This window comes from Corapipo altera, unplaced genomic scaffold (assembly GCF_003945725.1).
Source record: "Corapipo altera isolate COAL_440 unplaced genomic scaffold, ASM394572v1 0, whole genome shotgun sequence".
Classification (NCBI taxonomy): Eukaryota; Metazoa; Chordata; class Aves; order Passeriformes; family Pipridae; genus Corapipo; species Corapipo altera.
This window is the reverse complement of record NW_020884872.1, coordinates 9,578,401-9,594,405: the sequence shown is the minus strand read 5'-3', so window position 1 is coordinate 9,594,405 and position 16,005 is coordinate 9,578,401. Positions and strand designations below refer to the sequence as shown.

General features: G+C 35.6%; 1 protein-coding gene across 10 annotated transcripts in view; it reads right to left on the bottom strand.

Annotated features, from left to right (window-relative positions):
• The window catches only part of DMD (dystrophin), a 918,699-nt gene that overhangs the window by 876,954 nt on the left and 25,740 nt on the right, over positions 1 to 16,005 (bottom strand). For all 10 annotated transcript variants that reach the window (XM_027636380.1, XM_027636395.1, XM_027636430.1 and 7 more), the window contains one exon: positions 9,682 to 9,743. In XM_027636380.1, coding sequence (XP_027492181.1) covers positions 9,682 to 9,743 — 62 coding nt within the window. Of the gene's footprint in view, positions 1 to 9,681; positions 9,744 to 16,005 lie in introns of those variants that run through there.

Sequence of the window (16,005 nt, the reverse complement as noted above, 5' to 3'; positions counted from 1 at the left end):
TGGATCTGTTTAAGTGACGTAAAAAGCTCAAGAGAGATAGATGCACCAGTCCTAAATGTACAAGCTTGCACCTTCTCTTTTCCTGTCTCCATTGAAACCGAGAGACGTGATTGTTTTTACGTAGGGAGAATGGTCAATATGATTTGCTTGAGCCTCAGTGTTTCCATAAGAGGGCATTCAGATAAATGGGGACAGTAGCTCAAAAATTTCTTTTTCTCCTGGTTTTATTTTTGAACTTTCAAAGCATAATGTAAATCCACTAAATTCTTGTTTGTCTCTATGAAGAGTTCTGCTTTGGAGATTCTGAAGATGATTAGATGTAATCATAATGAATTCTGAGCACGGAAATGATGATGTCTACTGCCAGCAACAATCATGCAAATTTGTAAATGTTTACAAATTTGCAAGCTAGACATATGCACCACTGAGACCAATATTGTAGTGCTATATTTAGCTTGTTCCTATTCCCCTCTCAAGACACATACACAATAATAACTTCAAGTGAACAATTTTATTTAGTTGGGGTTTTTTTTATACTGAAAGTGCAACAACAAAATATGACAGTTTGAATAGAAGTCTCAGAGTGCAAGGCCAAATGTGAGAAGAAAAAGGTGAAAGACCTCAATGAACATAATTCAACTATTTTTTCCAGTGTAAAACATATTAGAAATGGAAGTCCAGTGCCCTCTATTGCCAACAGTAGTCATTACTTTGCTTACTTGGTATGTCTAATCTGAGGGAAGCCCTTATTTTTCTACAAGAAGATGCTATAAAAACAAGAATGTGAAGACAAATTATTTTAATATAATAAAAATGCATATATTTTAGTCTTCCTAATTTTACTAATTCACTCTGAAATTCAGATTAAAGTCTGAAATACTGCATCATCTTAGAAGCATTGAAATGCAGTCTGTATTCATTGAGACATTTCTAACAGTAAAAGTGTTTTCTCATGCAGATGTTAATTTTTTAAGACAATATGCCTGTGTTAGAAGGGAAGTCATTTTCGTGGAAAACATTTTAAACCTTAAAATTTGATTTGGAAAAGTAACATAATCTTTGCACATGCAAACAAAAGATACTGAGAACATGACAGTCTTCAGTGACCATACTGCAGCAGTGACAGCTCTAATTCTCTCTGGTGGGGATTTCCTTGGAGGGCTGCTGCACACAGGGGCAGGATGGCTGTGGTGCCAGGCCTGGAGTTCCCACTGGCACCTTAGCTGGGGAACAGGATCAGGCTTGGAGATGGGTATACAGTTCTGGTGTAGGCAGATTCCATTTGGCCAGAAGAAAGGAAAAGCTGCCCCTGACCTGTAGCTGGTTTTGAATTTATGCCCACTAAAGGCAAAGCAGAGAAGACATGTCACTGCTTGTACAGCCTAGGCAGCAGACAGAAGTGAGCCTCACTTGCAAGCAAAAGGTCTTCTGAGATGCACAGCCAGCAGCCACAGCTCCACCAAAAGATGTGCAGATAATTAGGTGGAAGGAAAAGTTTCGCTTTTCATCAAAGCGAAAATTAATCTGCTCTCCAAGAGCTGTCTTGTTAAACTGCAGTCATTCAAACCTTTTCGGGGAAAAGAGCCCAAAACAGGCAAAGTTGTAAAGTCTCCTGGTAATGGGAGAATGTTCTGGAGGAAAAACATTAGAAAATCTCTTCTCTTCATGCACACAGAATAAACCTTTACTGTTTGAATATCAACTCAAAAAAAAATTAAAACGCAAACAAAATCAATACAGAGACAGTCCTTTTTTTTGCTAACGGCAAATATCTATCTTTATGTCTTTGAAGCATAACAAAACACAATTTTTGTCCTTTCTAGGTTTTCAGTGAAAGGTGTTTTTTTCCATACTGACAGTTTGCAAGGCATCTCCACCTCTGTGGTGGCCACAGTGGGTCATGAGGCTCGCACTTCTGATGTTACCAAGAACAGGAAAACCAGAGAAGACTGCCTTCTTAAACACTACTTTGCTTTTGTCATGCAGCACTGTGACACCACACAACTTCTGGTGTTCCTTGCTTTTACAACAAATGTAACAGGATAAAATCTCTATCTCCAGTTCAGGCCTCTACACTGGGCAGAATTAAATATTTGTAAACAATAATTTGATTGTTTAGGGAGATGTTTCCTAAGTATTTTACCAACAATAAGCTGAAAAATTGCTTCATAAACAAAAGATAAAAAGTCTTCAAGTTTGTAAATTTAAAAGCTTTGCTGTAGAGTTGATGCTACATGCAAAATTCAATGCATAAGGATGTTTGTGCCTTTAAACTGTGCCTGTTTCTGCTCATAGTAATGATCTGTTCACTTTTTTGGTCATACAAAAAAATCTATAAAAATATATTAATAGATAATACAATTCCTAGAATGAAAATTCTGAGTTAAATAAATAGCAACATTGACATTGATATTACCTTAAAAAGCACAGTGAAAATAATTTTTAAGTTATTTTTTATTCCAGAGGAAATTTATTTGAAACATAATAAATATTCACACAGCAAGAATCCCATTTTGCAGCACCATAAAAAATGGTGCAGAATATGGAGACCTAATAGGTTATTTACTGCATATCAATGCAAATAATTCTGAGCATGTGTATTGTCTGATATTTCTTTATGTATTCTGCAGATATCCAAAAAAAGAAAAAAATCTCTTAACACTTAACAGTGCAAATGTGTTTTCTACTCCAGGTTTAAACATCATTTGGCTTCAAAAGCTTTTGCTTTAATGATACAGAATAGACATGATGGGCCTTTGGTGTGCTCTTGCAAGATGTATTATAAAAAGGTTATTGGCACAAGAAAGTCTGGTATTTTAAAACAGTATGTATCCCAAGGGTAGTGTTGATCACATAGAGCTGGAAAGCAAACTTAAGAACTATTAATCTTCAATGAGAGTTCTGGTTATTTGCCACACTGTAGCAGAGAAAAGTCGTTTGGCTCCCACATTAGGAAGCTGTTCTTTCTCATCACTTTTGCTGTAGCACTTAGAAGGCTGGCAACAGAGACACCAAACAGAATAATTAGGTGTTTAGGATGGATAAATACCAATAGCGGTGTCTAACCAACAGCAAATAATTCCAACCATATTTTTGTTTCAGATTTATCAAAAATTATACAATTTTAAATCTATCTGGTTTTCTGAAAGTTTTCTTTCAGAAAAAAAATTAAAATCTGACACTGCTCCAAAGGTATTATCAATGTCTAATTAATGAATTGATCTAACATCTACCATATTCACTTATAACAGGGTACTATTAAAAATTAGATAAGGGTTTTACCACAGACACAATTTCAAAATTTCCCTAGCAGTCCATCTTTTGTTTGCCCTGGAATCAATGTTCTTACATGTGAAACCTGATCATCCTTGACATTTATCTCCAATTAGTGCTCCTTAGATGAATAGAGAACAATTTTTTCTCTAGTGAAATTCTGCAGAACTCTAATAATCTAATGGCACCATGGAGCTCAGCAAACTTTAACTTACTTTGTTTCTCCAACAGGCTTTTGTGCAGACACTAAATCTGACACTAAAGCATGGTGCTTTAGCCACAGCTATCAGAATGAATTTTTCTGAACTTGTCTACAATGACATTAAAGTTTTGCCCTGCAAACCAGTGCTGATGTACTCTCTGGAATTCAGTTCTAAAGCTGAGATCCTACAACACCAGCACACCCTACTGATAGCTTTTATTACATGAAGTAGATCTTTTCTGGTCTTGTAGACATCCATATGCAACTACTGTTCTGATTTTAGAAAATACAGCACACCAGCAGACATCAGTGAAGCTAAAGCACACTGATCAGAACCTCTACGTACAGGATTTAGTTCCAATTTTCCTACCAGTTACCAATTCATCTAAGCAACTGTCTTCATTTGACTTATAGGTTAGCTGTCAAGAAAGCAGTTTGGAGAGAGCTCATATTGAACATTTTAATCTGTGTTTTTGTGATTTGCTGCCAACCTCCATCCCTCCCCTCAACTCCTTTTCTTGATTATTAACTGTTGTCCAGAAATATGGTTAAAGACGTAGATTATTCACACTGGTAAACACAAAAATCTTAAAGAAATTTGACAAATGAGATTATTACTATCTTCTCCACAAAACTTCAACAGATTATGCCCCTCTCAGAGTCTTCACACTTTGAAATCACATTTTCCTGAGTGGCTTTTTAAATTTATTTTAATTTGAAGTAACTGTGAGTGACAGCGTGGAAAAGTGACCATGTGAGCAAACACAGCACTGCAAGTTCCTCTATCAGATGCCAGACTTATGGTTGTGCAGTCTCTCTGGACCTCAACTATTTTGACATATTCCTCAAAAGACCAGTAAACTATTCATTTGTGTCAGTCGTTCCTGTTGTCTGACATGCAGAAGGCGCATAAGTTACAATTGCAAGAGACGACTAAAGTGAATGGGTGTCTTGAATAGCCTCAGGTTGTCCATGAACTCGAAAAGAGGGAAGGAACTGTGACCATCACCACACCTCCCATCATAAAAGCCACATACAAACCCTGAGTAATTATGCTATTTTAACTGCTACATAATTTGACTAAAGCTGTAAGCTAGGCCTTTTGTGTGTACCCTTTATTCTTGCATATACCAGTTGACTGAACAATTTAGTTGCTATTTAAAACAATTCTATTAGTAAAAATTGTTATTCTACTAGCTACAAATATTTTAAATGAGGCTTTCAACCTTACTTCCTTTGGCACAGGTTTCATCATTGCTATGTTTCTTCACATGATCACATGAAAATGGAATCTAATTTCACATTTACCACACAAACAACTACTCCCTAATATTTCCACCTGCCCATAATATTTCCCTCTGCCATTTTCCACCACTTAAATTCTCCATTAAAAGAATAACTACTGAATGATCTTTGCTTTCCAGAGAGCCAAGTAATGTAGTACTCGGTATCCTTACATTTGTTTTTATATTTCGCCTTTTTCAATAACAACAGGAAGGACACCAAAGCATGAGGCAGAGGGACCATAAAACATTACCAAACATTTTTCCCCCCAAAATCTACCATGCTCTACTTTTGACTCTTGCTTCTACCTGATTGGAGATTAAGTGTTTACATGAAAAATGTACTGTCATATATAATGTTTTCTTTGACTATGCTGTGGAATTTTCTATTCTTTTGTAGCAGAAACAAAGACAACCTATTTAAAACTCTGAATTTATGAGCAATTTTATGAACATCTGTTTTTTATATCTTATATTAAAATTTTGAAAGCTCCTTTACAAATTACCTTTCTTTTATGAACACTTAGATGTTAAGCTTTGACCTCAAGCTATCCATAAGGATATAACCTAAAATTCAAGCTGCCAAAACTTACAATGATTAGCTGATGGCCTTCTCTCTACTCACAACAGATATTTCTACTGCTGCCATTAAAATTGTCAGTATTTTGAGACACTCTCTCCTCAATGAGGGAACAAAACAAATTGTGAACATTTCTTTAGTCATAGGAATTTACTCTTTCCTTTCTGGGTGCAGTGTTGCTCTTTTGTTTTTCTTTTTTTTTTCTTTTGTGCTGGAATTTTCAGGTTTTCATTGTAAAATTAATTGGCATATACAAGCTCTTTTATACATGCAAGTAAAGAATATTGCCATCTTCAGTAGCACTTTCTGTTTTGAAGCCTATTATGCAACAAACAATAAAAAATTTTTAACCAGTGAAGAATATAAACCCATTTACAATGGGGTACAGGCACTGTTAACATAATTGTTGTGGCTGTTTCAAAGTTCCAGCAGAGAGCTGCTACACTTGAGGGACTGTGATATATTTACATTCTCCCAAAACATGTAGTTCAAGATTTCAGTTATATCAAATTTTAAAAGTTGATATCTGAGCAAAAAATACCATAGCCAGGACTAGATGTATCTCTTGTGACAGCTCAAATTACAGTACTATTATTAAAAACTAGGTTACAATACCTTCCTTTGCTATCATTATGTGCACTCTGCAGAATTTCATTATTTTATAAATAAACTTCTTCTGAGGACAGAGAAAAGCTCTTTAATAATAAAATGATATTAAAGTATTATGTTCCACATTTTAAAAATTGCTTGTCAACTTATTGCCTGCCATTTAGATGGTAAATTAAGAAGGTATCACTAAACAACGTCATACACCATGTCTAGGATTAGAACAGGGAAAACACAAAGGTCTCTTGGATTACCTTCTCCCATTTCTCCTACACTTTAAATTTACTAAATGTTTTATCTCACAAATATTGAAAGCCAACTTTTGGCTTTCCTACTGAAATGTTGATGATTTGCTTATAGATGAGTTGCATACTCTAATCTTCAAAGCACAGATTTTATGCATAATCCATTTTCTGGCTAGTAACACTCAACCTGCTAAAAAAAAAAGTCTAGAGAGACACAGCATCACCCACGGCAATTGTAATCTTGCTGAGATTTCTGCTGGATTTCCCTAGCAGACTTCATAGAGTTCTTGGTAGCACTGCAAAGGTTTCCAGGTTCTGAACATCACACACAGAAAACTTTCAAGATGGTGTGGTTGAAAGTTTTTTATGGATTTCATGTTAGGAACTTGACTCCACAGCTGAGAAGTAGCAGAGTTCATTGCTGAACTCAAGGCATCTGAGTCAGAAGTAGCTACACATGATCCAACTAAAATGTCACTGTGTGCATGGCCAGAAAAAGGAATAGTACTTCTCTCTAGGCCTGTGATTCGAACAATAGTTTTCCTTTTCCCACACACGTAAAAAATATTATGTGGGTTCTTAAGTTATGCTGGTGATACAGAAATTAGAAAGCATTATTTTTATTTGCACCACAAGTCATGTGAAACAACTTGCAAATCTGAGTGTTTTGAACGCTTACTCTGAGAATAAATGCACTGAGACACAAGTGCTCTAGACACTGAATTTTTAGGAAAGTTATGCAGGTCTTTGGGAGGCAATGCACTACAGATGCAACATAAATGAAGATTTAGAACATTTAGAACTAAGCTTTTATTTTGACTGTATAAGTACAGGATTTTTTAGCTATGGAGGGTGGTGGAGTGTGAGAATTGTCTAACACAATTTCATTCAACCCTAAATATTTTACAATTAATTAACAATCTGAATTTCAGTATTCACAAATAAGAGAAATGAGTGATGTAATAAATTCCTCTATCTTAATTCCAACACCATAGGCTAATCCACTCAAGACCTCTAGAACTACATAGGAGTGAATAAAAGCTAATTCTACAATGAAAGTAATTAATTTAGCACTTTTACAAAGCTGACAATGATGAGAAATCACTAACAAGGAGTTGCCTGTTAACTGAAATCAATTCCACATCTAGAAACAGAGATGGATTTGAACCACTGAAAACAAGTCAGCAGAAGAAGAGGGATAAATTTTAAATTTCACATGGAGATCCACTTTCATGTTTTGAAGACCACCTCTCTGAAAACATCTTGGTCATTAGAAGAGGGAGAAACACTGTCCTGGGACAGCATACAGCTCTTAACTGTGTTCATTCATATTACAGCAGGACCTCCTAAAAACCCTAGAAAGAAATAAAGCCTGCACAGTGTGTGACTGCACTGAAGGCAGGGCACCACACAGGCAGCCAGACAACAGGTACTACTAAACTCACCAGAAATACATGATTTCCAGTCAGACCAAGTATTCTGGTGTTATCTGTAACAGTTTTGTAGGACAAGAGTAATTTCTCCAAGATTTAAAGATCAGGAGCTTTTTGATTGATTGATTGTTGAAATAAGATGATTTTGTCCAAAACACAGGTGATCCTTGAGGTAAAGAAACGTAGTGTTTAGAAGGTTTTTTTCAGAGCCCAAATAAAATAGAGGGAAATCACTATTTCTCCAGTATGTTTAGGAATGCATTTTCACATGCAACTAAAAGTATTACTAATAAAACTCAAGTAAAAAGTAGCTAAAACACCATTAAAGTACATTTCACTGAATTAGAATTGGAGAAAAGGCCTCTAAATCATTCAGATGACCGAGTCAAGCCTACCATTAAAAGCATCTGCTGATAGGTCGTATTTTCTAAACCCTATATAATTCTTGTTGTTCTCCAGCAACTTGGTCCAAGTTTCTTTGTAATTGCAAGCTTTTCTATTCCATAAAACAATAATTTCTGAGAAAACAATGCTCTAGGAACATGACATTTTCTTTAGATATAGGAGCAACAGTTACTCTTCATTTTCCATAACTATTTCTGTGACCATAACAAGGCCTAACTGGCAACACATTTCAAATTAGGTTGTATCAGATGACTGGTGCTGGGGCTATTTTTTCATTTATGGAACACTAAGATTATAAATTACTCAAGCTAAAATCTCGCTATTGTCAAGTAAAAGAAAATAATTACATCTTTCACCTTCTCTAAAACACCTCCATTATCAGAGCCATAAAAAAGTTGCTTTTTTTTCTTTTTTGCAATGGTACCCTGTTGCTGATTCATTTTGTTTGTGATTCAAAACACTTCCCAGAGCTTTTCTTTGCTTTATTATTGCCAGCCCAACTATCGCCACTTCTGTATGCATATGTTTTACTGCTGTCCTAAATATAATACTTCACAGTTGTCTTGTAATTCATCAATCAGTTTGAGAGCATTTGTTCAAGATTGTATTTCATCCTGATCCAGTCCTCCAAATTGCTGGATGTCTCTGCTGTAAAGATGCTGAGCACAAATATGTGCTGTCTAAATCACTTGAATAGCTATTAGAAAATGTTCTAGACCATGGAAAAGCCCTGTGGGACTGCCTGTTGGACTAAACCACTGCTGAACATGTTTTTCAACATTATAGTGATTGTATTTAGATTATTTTACTCCTCTTTTTTAATGCATAGAATCAGATGGGACACAATTAAAAGCTGGATTAAGCAAAAGATATATCACAGCTGCTATTTCATTGTTGCCTATTACCAGATAAAATGATAAATCGTGGGATTGATTTGTTTTATTACTGGCAAATAGAGCTGAATAATTATCCTCCAGGAATTTAAAAATAGTTTCATCAAATTAATACTATAAGTTAATTTTTTCCTGTGTGTTAAAGGTAAAATGCAAGCTAAATTTTTCCTGTGTGTTAAAGATAAAATGCTTGCATACTGCCAGAAGGGCATGCTTTAAATAAATTAGTTATTTTGTCTTTTTTTTTCCCCAGTACATTTATAATCTTTACCATTCTCAAAAATAACTATTTCAAAACATATTATAATTGACTTTCATAATTTGGTAACTGGATCACACCTCTTATCTTCAACCTTTCTCCTCTGCAATTCATCTAGTTTTATTAAACTTGTATTTGCAATCAGAAACAAAAAAAGACAAAGCTAAAGAGGAAAATCCTCTGCATATTAGGGACATAACAAAGGACTCCAACAAACAGTAATACATATGCATCACTATTTTGAGAAAAGGCAAATACACTGAGGCAGAGAACATTTTGAAAGAAGAATGGCTTATTACATTTCAACCTCTACTGAAATCAAAGGAATAAAACTTGGACATTTTTTCTAATAAGTCAGTCAACTGCCTTCATCAATACCTGACACTTTTAAATGTTATGTTGAAAATTAAGCCTCAACAGAGGAATATTTGGAATTTGTTTTTGTTTCTTTTAAAGATACAAAAGATATTCTGGTCAGTAAATACATAAATAAATAAATTACCTTAGCAAACTGTGCATTTATCCATTTTGTGAAAGTTTTCTTTTGAACATCTTCCCGTTCATCTGCCAGAAAAAAAGTAAAGCACTTCATTAGATTTATTCAACAAACTAGTACAATATTACTGATTAATGTTTCAGTCTTGATTTGTTGTAAAGCTACTGATGATACTTCAAACACCTTCAGGACAGCTATTTGGATGTATTCTGTCCTTGCCAATCACATCAACGTATTTTGAAAGTCTATAGGTCCCCTTCATTCGGACCCTTCATAGTCTATATCCCTAGTTCATCTGACCCATCCTGTGGTGTCTTTCCTTCCAAAAGAGAACCTGAAATATCCCATTCTAAATTTGAATTTAATACAGGTATGAAAAATCCAAATGTCATCCAATGGTAGGACCTGAAATATCCCATTCTAAATTTGAATTTAATACAGGTATGAAAAAACCCAAATGTCATCCAATGGTTTTGGCATCAGGAAACTCTTCTGTAGCAGTTTTAGAAAAATACTTGAAACGACAACTTTATATGCACCTTATCAAATTACTTGAGGAAGCCTTCTGGACCACCATAATAGTTCTCCATTGGTAGCAATACATTATGTCTTTTCTGACTTGCAACTATTTATCTGTCAGAAATTGTTATATATTTTCCCCCCAGTGGAGAAAGAAAAAAATACCTACATTTGTTCAGCCACACACAAAATTCTTCCTCAATTCTTTAATATGAAAACTTTGTAGATGGAGATGATTATTTTAGGCCTTGGTTATATATAAGTTACAAGTATAGTCTTGATGCTGAATGGATCTGGACAAACAAAGGTATAATTCTGACGTATATTATAGAGTTTGGAAAAGAAAGATGCTTTAAAACTAGTGCTTTTCATGAGCATTTGCTCAAAAAGAACTATTAGGCATCATCCCTGAAATACAAAGAACAGACCTCTTTCTTTGACAAAACAAAATCAACCAAACTAGAATTAAAGTGCATATATGGGAAAGGGTACAGAATGCTTATACTAAAATAAAGTTCACTCAGTGCAGCCTTTTGATTTGCAGTAAAATTCTCCACACTTCTTAAATAAAAAGGGACATTAAATTCCCATCTGAAATGGTCAGCAATTAATAATGTTAATGGATACAGATGAATTTGAAAGGCAGGTATGGATGAGCTACATGAGAAATGCACGGCATTAATTATGTACTTTGCTTTCCCTCCCTCCACCCTTCCAAGAAGCCATGACAAGACAAATCCATCTTTTTTTTCTTAAAACCTCAACTCAGTAGCACTTTAAAAATATCCTTCCTCAAGAATGTTTTCCAGTCTCAAAGATACAATATACTCATGAACAAAATACTAGAGTTTGCAAAGTTTCTATTTCATTATAAAGAACTACTGTATATGAAGGAGCATATTCTAATTGCATTCAGATGATCATGAGTGAAAAGTTTGACAATACAACAGTACAACTGGAAACTTCCATTAGAAAACATGCAGTATAATCATTCTGCCAGTAATATGAGTATTTGCTACAATAAACTCTTTAGAGTTCTACTGCTGTTTCCACCAAATAATGCTGATCCCTGCTTCATCCTTTGGCTGAAAGTGGTACTTGAATAGTTAGAAACTCATCTAAAAGCAACAGCATGTGAAGGAGATACATGCTTTTGGTAATACATGATGCTAAAGTTGTTAAAAATTTTATTTTTCCCCACAAGCAACACCTCCCTCTGTTGACTGTTAGTAACTTGTTTATTATATGACTTGTGTTTCATTCCAGCCATGTGCAGTATACAGAAGGTGAGAGAAGGAGGATGCATTTTGTTGGTGGAGGATACATATTCAATTTGATGTTGTATTATAAACTTCTTCAGCAACTTCATATACAATATTACATATAAATAGCTTTTTCTGTTTAATCATCTCTGCTAAAACTGCCAAATGCAACCTTAAGGTAGAGTCGAAGAACAATATGTGGTATTTAGCAGGGAAATGGAAAGAGGCAAAAATGTCTCTTTCAAACTGTTCAGACTTCTGTTTTTCCACCTCAGGCAGCTGTAATAGCATATTTAGTAACAGAGTGGGTTTCTTTGGGTTTTTGTTGGTTGGTTGGTTGGTTTTTTCACAAAGATATATGCAAGTACTTTAACTAGTAGGCACCAATTAATTCCTGTCCACTGAGCTAATAAAAAACTGTGTGTCCTGAGAAAAATGAGAGTCAAACCCACAATTTGAATGTCTGAAACTTCTTCAAAGTTCAGCCGATGCTCTTCTACCTTTGTAAACACAAATCTGTTCCACTGCTGTTATTTTTATACAGAGATCATTGCAAGCACTTTTATCTCTAGATGCTTGCTCTGACAAGTCATACCACAGCAATTTGTTAGTGACAGTGTCCTAACCTAAAAAAGAATCAATCTTTTGTTTATGCATGGCACGATTTCCCCATTGTAAACATGATTTTTTTAAAAAAGGATGTTCTCCTAACCCAGATTTATGGATTGAATGCTAGCTGTGCATGCTGAATGACATTTGTCTAGGTGCTGCAGAAATGTGCCAAGAACATTCATCTGCCACTTTCATAATGCTGTGTTTATAAGAGCTCCTTCAGCAGTGAGCCAATGAATGTCCTTGCAGGTGTTTTTACTGTGAGCCAATAAGAATAACCAAATGGCTAGGCAGGTAATTCCTTCACCTGTTCAAGTGTAATAGAGTATGTTTATTTCTTTTCTTTCAAGCTGAAAGAATTGCAAAACAGTGTACTGTCTCTCTTAGGGTTCAATCTAAACATGAAACACTGCATGGACCCCCAATTCCCTTATTGCACTAATAATGTGATCTCTTCCCACAGCAGAAATGGTTTTCTCAAGATGATGAAATAATAGACACTGAGTGGAATAGGATTAAGCTCCTCTCTATAGGTTGTCAACTTAGAAATTTGATGCTCTGAGCTCTATAGAAAGCCTTCCAGAAAACAGAGATACTGATCAGTGAGATTTACCTGATTTTCATGCCCTACAGCCTGTAGTACTACTTGTACTTGAAGAGATCTTGTTTTAATTAGAACACATTCACAAATGCGACTTACAGTTCTGATATCTGGTAGGATGAACATCCAGATTTGCAACTGTTAATGCAAACCTCTCAGATTAGAAACTGCACATTTCGCTTTAGAAGTATTATTCCAGGTTAGGCTTCATAAGAAATTATGGCCAGGAAAGAAAGTGCAGTATTTATGAAGCTAATCATCTGATAAAAGACAGTTCTGAGATTTAACCAGGTGGAAAAGGCAAAAGAGACAAATGGTACTCTGAAGAATGCTTAGGAACAATCAGGATTCAACAGAACTAAGATGCTATTATTAATGGCAAATGGTCACCTTACAACTTTCTTAAATACTTAACAGCTCATGTTTGCAACCTACCACTCCAATGCGATTCTCTTCTATTTTCCACAAGGAAACCCCTAACATTATGTTGTCAATTCTTAGTAAATTACACTTATTACTACACTTATTTTCCCAGTCTCCACTCCTGCAAATAACACCAAACATATTAAATAAAAAAATGGCATTAGGAAAAAAAAACCTATTTCAAATATCTGCTATGTTTTATTCTGAAAACCTAAAGGAGCATTAACAAGTCATTAAAAAGTAATACTTTCAAACAATTTGAGCTGACAAATACCAAGCAGATTGTAAAATAAACCAAGGTTCAGAAACACACTATACACGTCACTATATCTTTCCATTTGTATGATAAAAGCCACTCTGCCACAGAAAACATGTAGCAGGGAGAAGGAAATTTGCACACTTTGGTGCATCCTTCCCTCCTTTTTTAGGGGATCTTCATCCTCTCTTCCTCTTGACACACCCAAGTAAGTATTTCTTTCACAGATGCAGAGAATGGCCGAGGCCATAAGGGACCTCCAGTTCAACACCCCAGTCAAGGAGGGTCATTTGGAGCAGATGTCCAGGACCATGTATGGTTTTTATTATCTCCAAGGATGCAGATTCAATGGTCTCTCTTCTTACAGATTGCAACATCAAGACTGCATCTTCTGCTTTCCACAGATCTGGGTAGTGGTTTATGACACAAGTGGCTTAGGAAATTCTCCTCTAGAGTAAGTATACACCATTTTTGAAAATTAGAAGACATTCAAAAAAAGTTTACTGGTACATGAGGGGTACAGGAAATAAGCCATATCCTCAGATTACAAAGTTTAATTTTAAATAAACAACAAAACCCCCATTGTTATTAAGGTGTCATAAAAGATGTGACATAATGTGTGTAGAGTATTTGAATCACTGCAGAGACAGACAGTGACAGGAGGCTTAGCTGTGTGACAGAAGATTTTATGCAGCCTTCAACAAGCAGTTCCATCACAGGTGGAAACACAAACAGGAAAGAAGGGGATTTATCTTTTTTTGTTACCCAGTGTTGCTCTGAGCTGGGTTAAACAATAATTGAATAGCTATATTTTGTCTACCAGGAACTGTGAGCAAGTAAGAGAAAAAAAATTCTCATATACTGCTGAAAACTTTGAAACAATGGTGTTACGGCAATTCCCTCATTTGTGGCAAAAGCAGGTTCATTGAAACACTGCACTTTAGAGAATAAAACCATCAAAATTGTTATTTGATTTTCTAGCAGCCAAACAATGCAGATTGAGAAAAGGTCAGGGTTTTCTTCAGTGAGTGGGAGTGAGTACCAGGAATGGTGGGAACACTAGGAACAAAAGAGGCCACAGACAGTCACATTATTGATACTCTGGCTCCATCCACTCACTATTCTTAGAGATTTCCAGCACATTGTTACAATACTCTGCCAGTAACTACAACTGCTGAGAAATGTTCCCTTCCCATTCTTGCTTATCTGAGGGGAAAAAAAAGAAATCAATGCAAGAGAATGACTGAATTATATCTGAGTGGACTAGCTTTGATTTTTAGTCATTGAGGTCATCCAAGACATTCACAAGCTGACAGGAAATACAATAGACTGCTTTGACAGACAGTCAATGAATTTAAGTCTATTGCTCATGTAAGGCAATATGGAACATACAGTTCTTTGTCCATCTTCTTTAAATACACTGATGAGCAGTGTGTTGCCTTAATCTGAATATTGTTAAAACTCCTTGTTCCCTGTGCTCCCCCTTGAGACTTTACTGTGGCACCAGAGTCAAATCACCATAATCAGACCATCTCAGGCTTTTCAAAACACTGATGAAGCTATTCAGAAGCTCAGCAGAAATGGGACTCAGAACTCTCATTAATATAGATTTTTTTTTAAAAAAAGTACAACTAAATCCTCTGACAAATAGTATACCAAAATTTTTTGAGATAAATTTGGTAAGATTTAAGGCAAATGTAGGAAATGAGCAGGTGTATCACTAATCAAAAAGACCTAATATCAACTCTGCTCCCCTCCATCTCCTTCAAATACAGGAATTCAGAGAGAGGGGATCCATTCAGTGGTCAGGAGACAAATAAGAGGATGGCTTTAAGACCCAATCTACAAAAGTTCTACTGACAGATTGGTGTAGCAGATTGAACTACTGAACTACCTGGCCTAGACTGAACCCCAGGCTGAGAAAACCTTTTACTTTTCTCAGTTCATTATGTTAGCTGGAATTATTCTCTCATTATAAACGTTTAAGGGAAACTACTTCTTGACTTTTCTTCTTTTTAAAATTCTTTACGGCATTGCAAGTGTTTATATAAGGTCCCAGTCTTCTGACCTAACTTTGACTAATTAGTTATTTAGGGAAAAAACTACAGAGTGCTTTTCAGGGCCAGTATGGATGTCATGTGTAGAAAAGCAGCAGAAGCAGCACAAAGGATAGAGAACACAACAGAGTACCAGCCTGAAACAGAAGGAAAGATGAAAAAAAAAAGGAAACAACAACAAACAACCAAACAAACAGAAAGATGAGGAAGGGGTGGGGTGGAAGAGAGAAAGGGAAGTAAACACCTTTACCCTGCCTTGGGAGTGGGGGGGGGAAGGGAAAAAGACATATGGAAAAGTAGGAGTGGGATGGGAAAAGGCAGAGATAAATACTTCCTTTCTGGAAAGAAAAAAGGGATGATATCTGGTAGCTAGATCATATGCAGAGAAGCAGTGAGTCTGAACAAAAGAACTACTGGAGCATGTGCAGCTTAGTCAAAAAGATTTGACTAGCATCCAAAAGTACCAGGATAATGCAAACAAGCTACATATGATTCCTAAAAAAATAATGGGCAGCTGTGTAATGTATACATAGATTTAAATCTGAACAAAATCATGTAATCTGTCATGTTTGTTAACCATCCCCTACCATCCTCCCACCA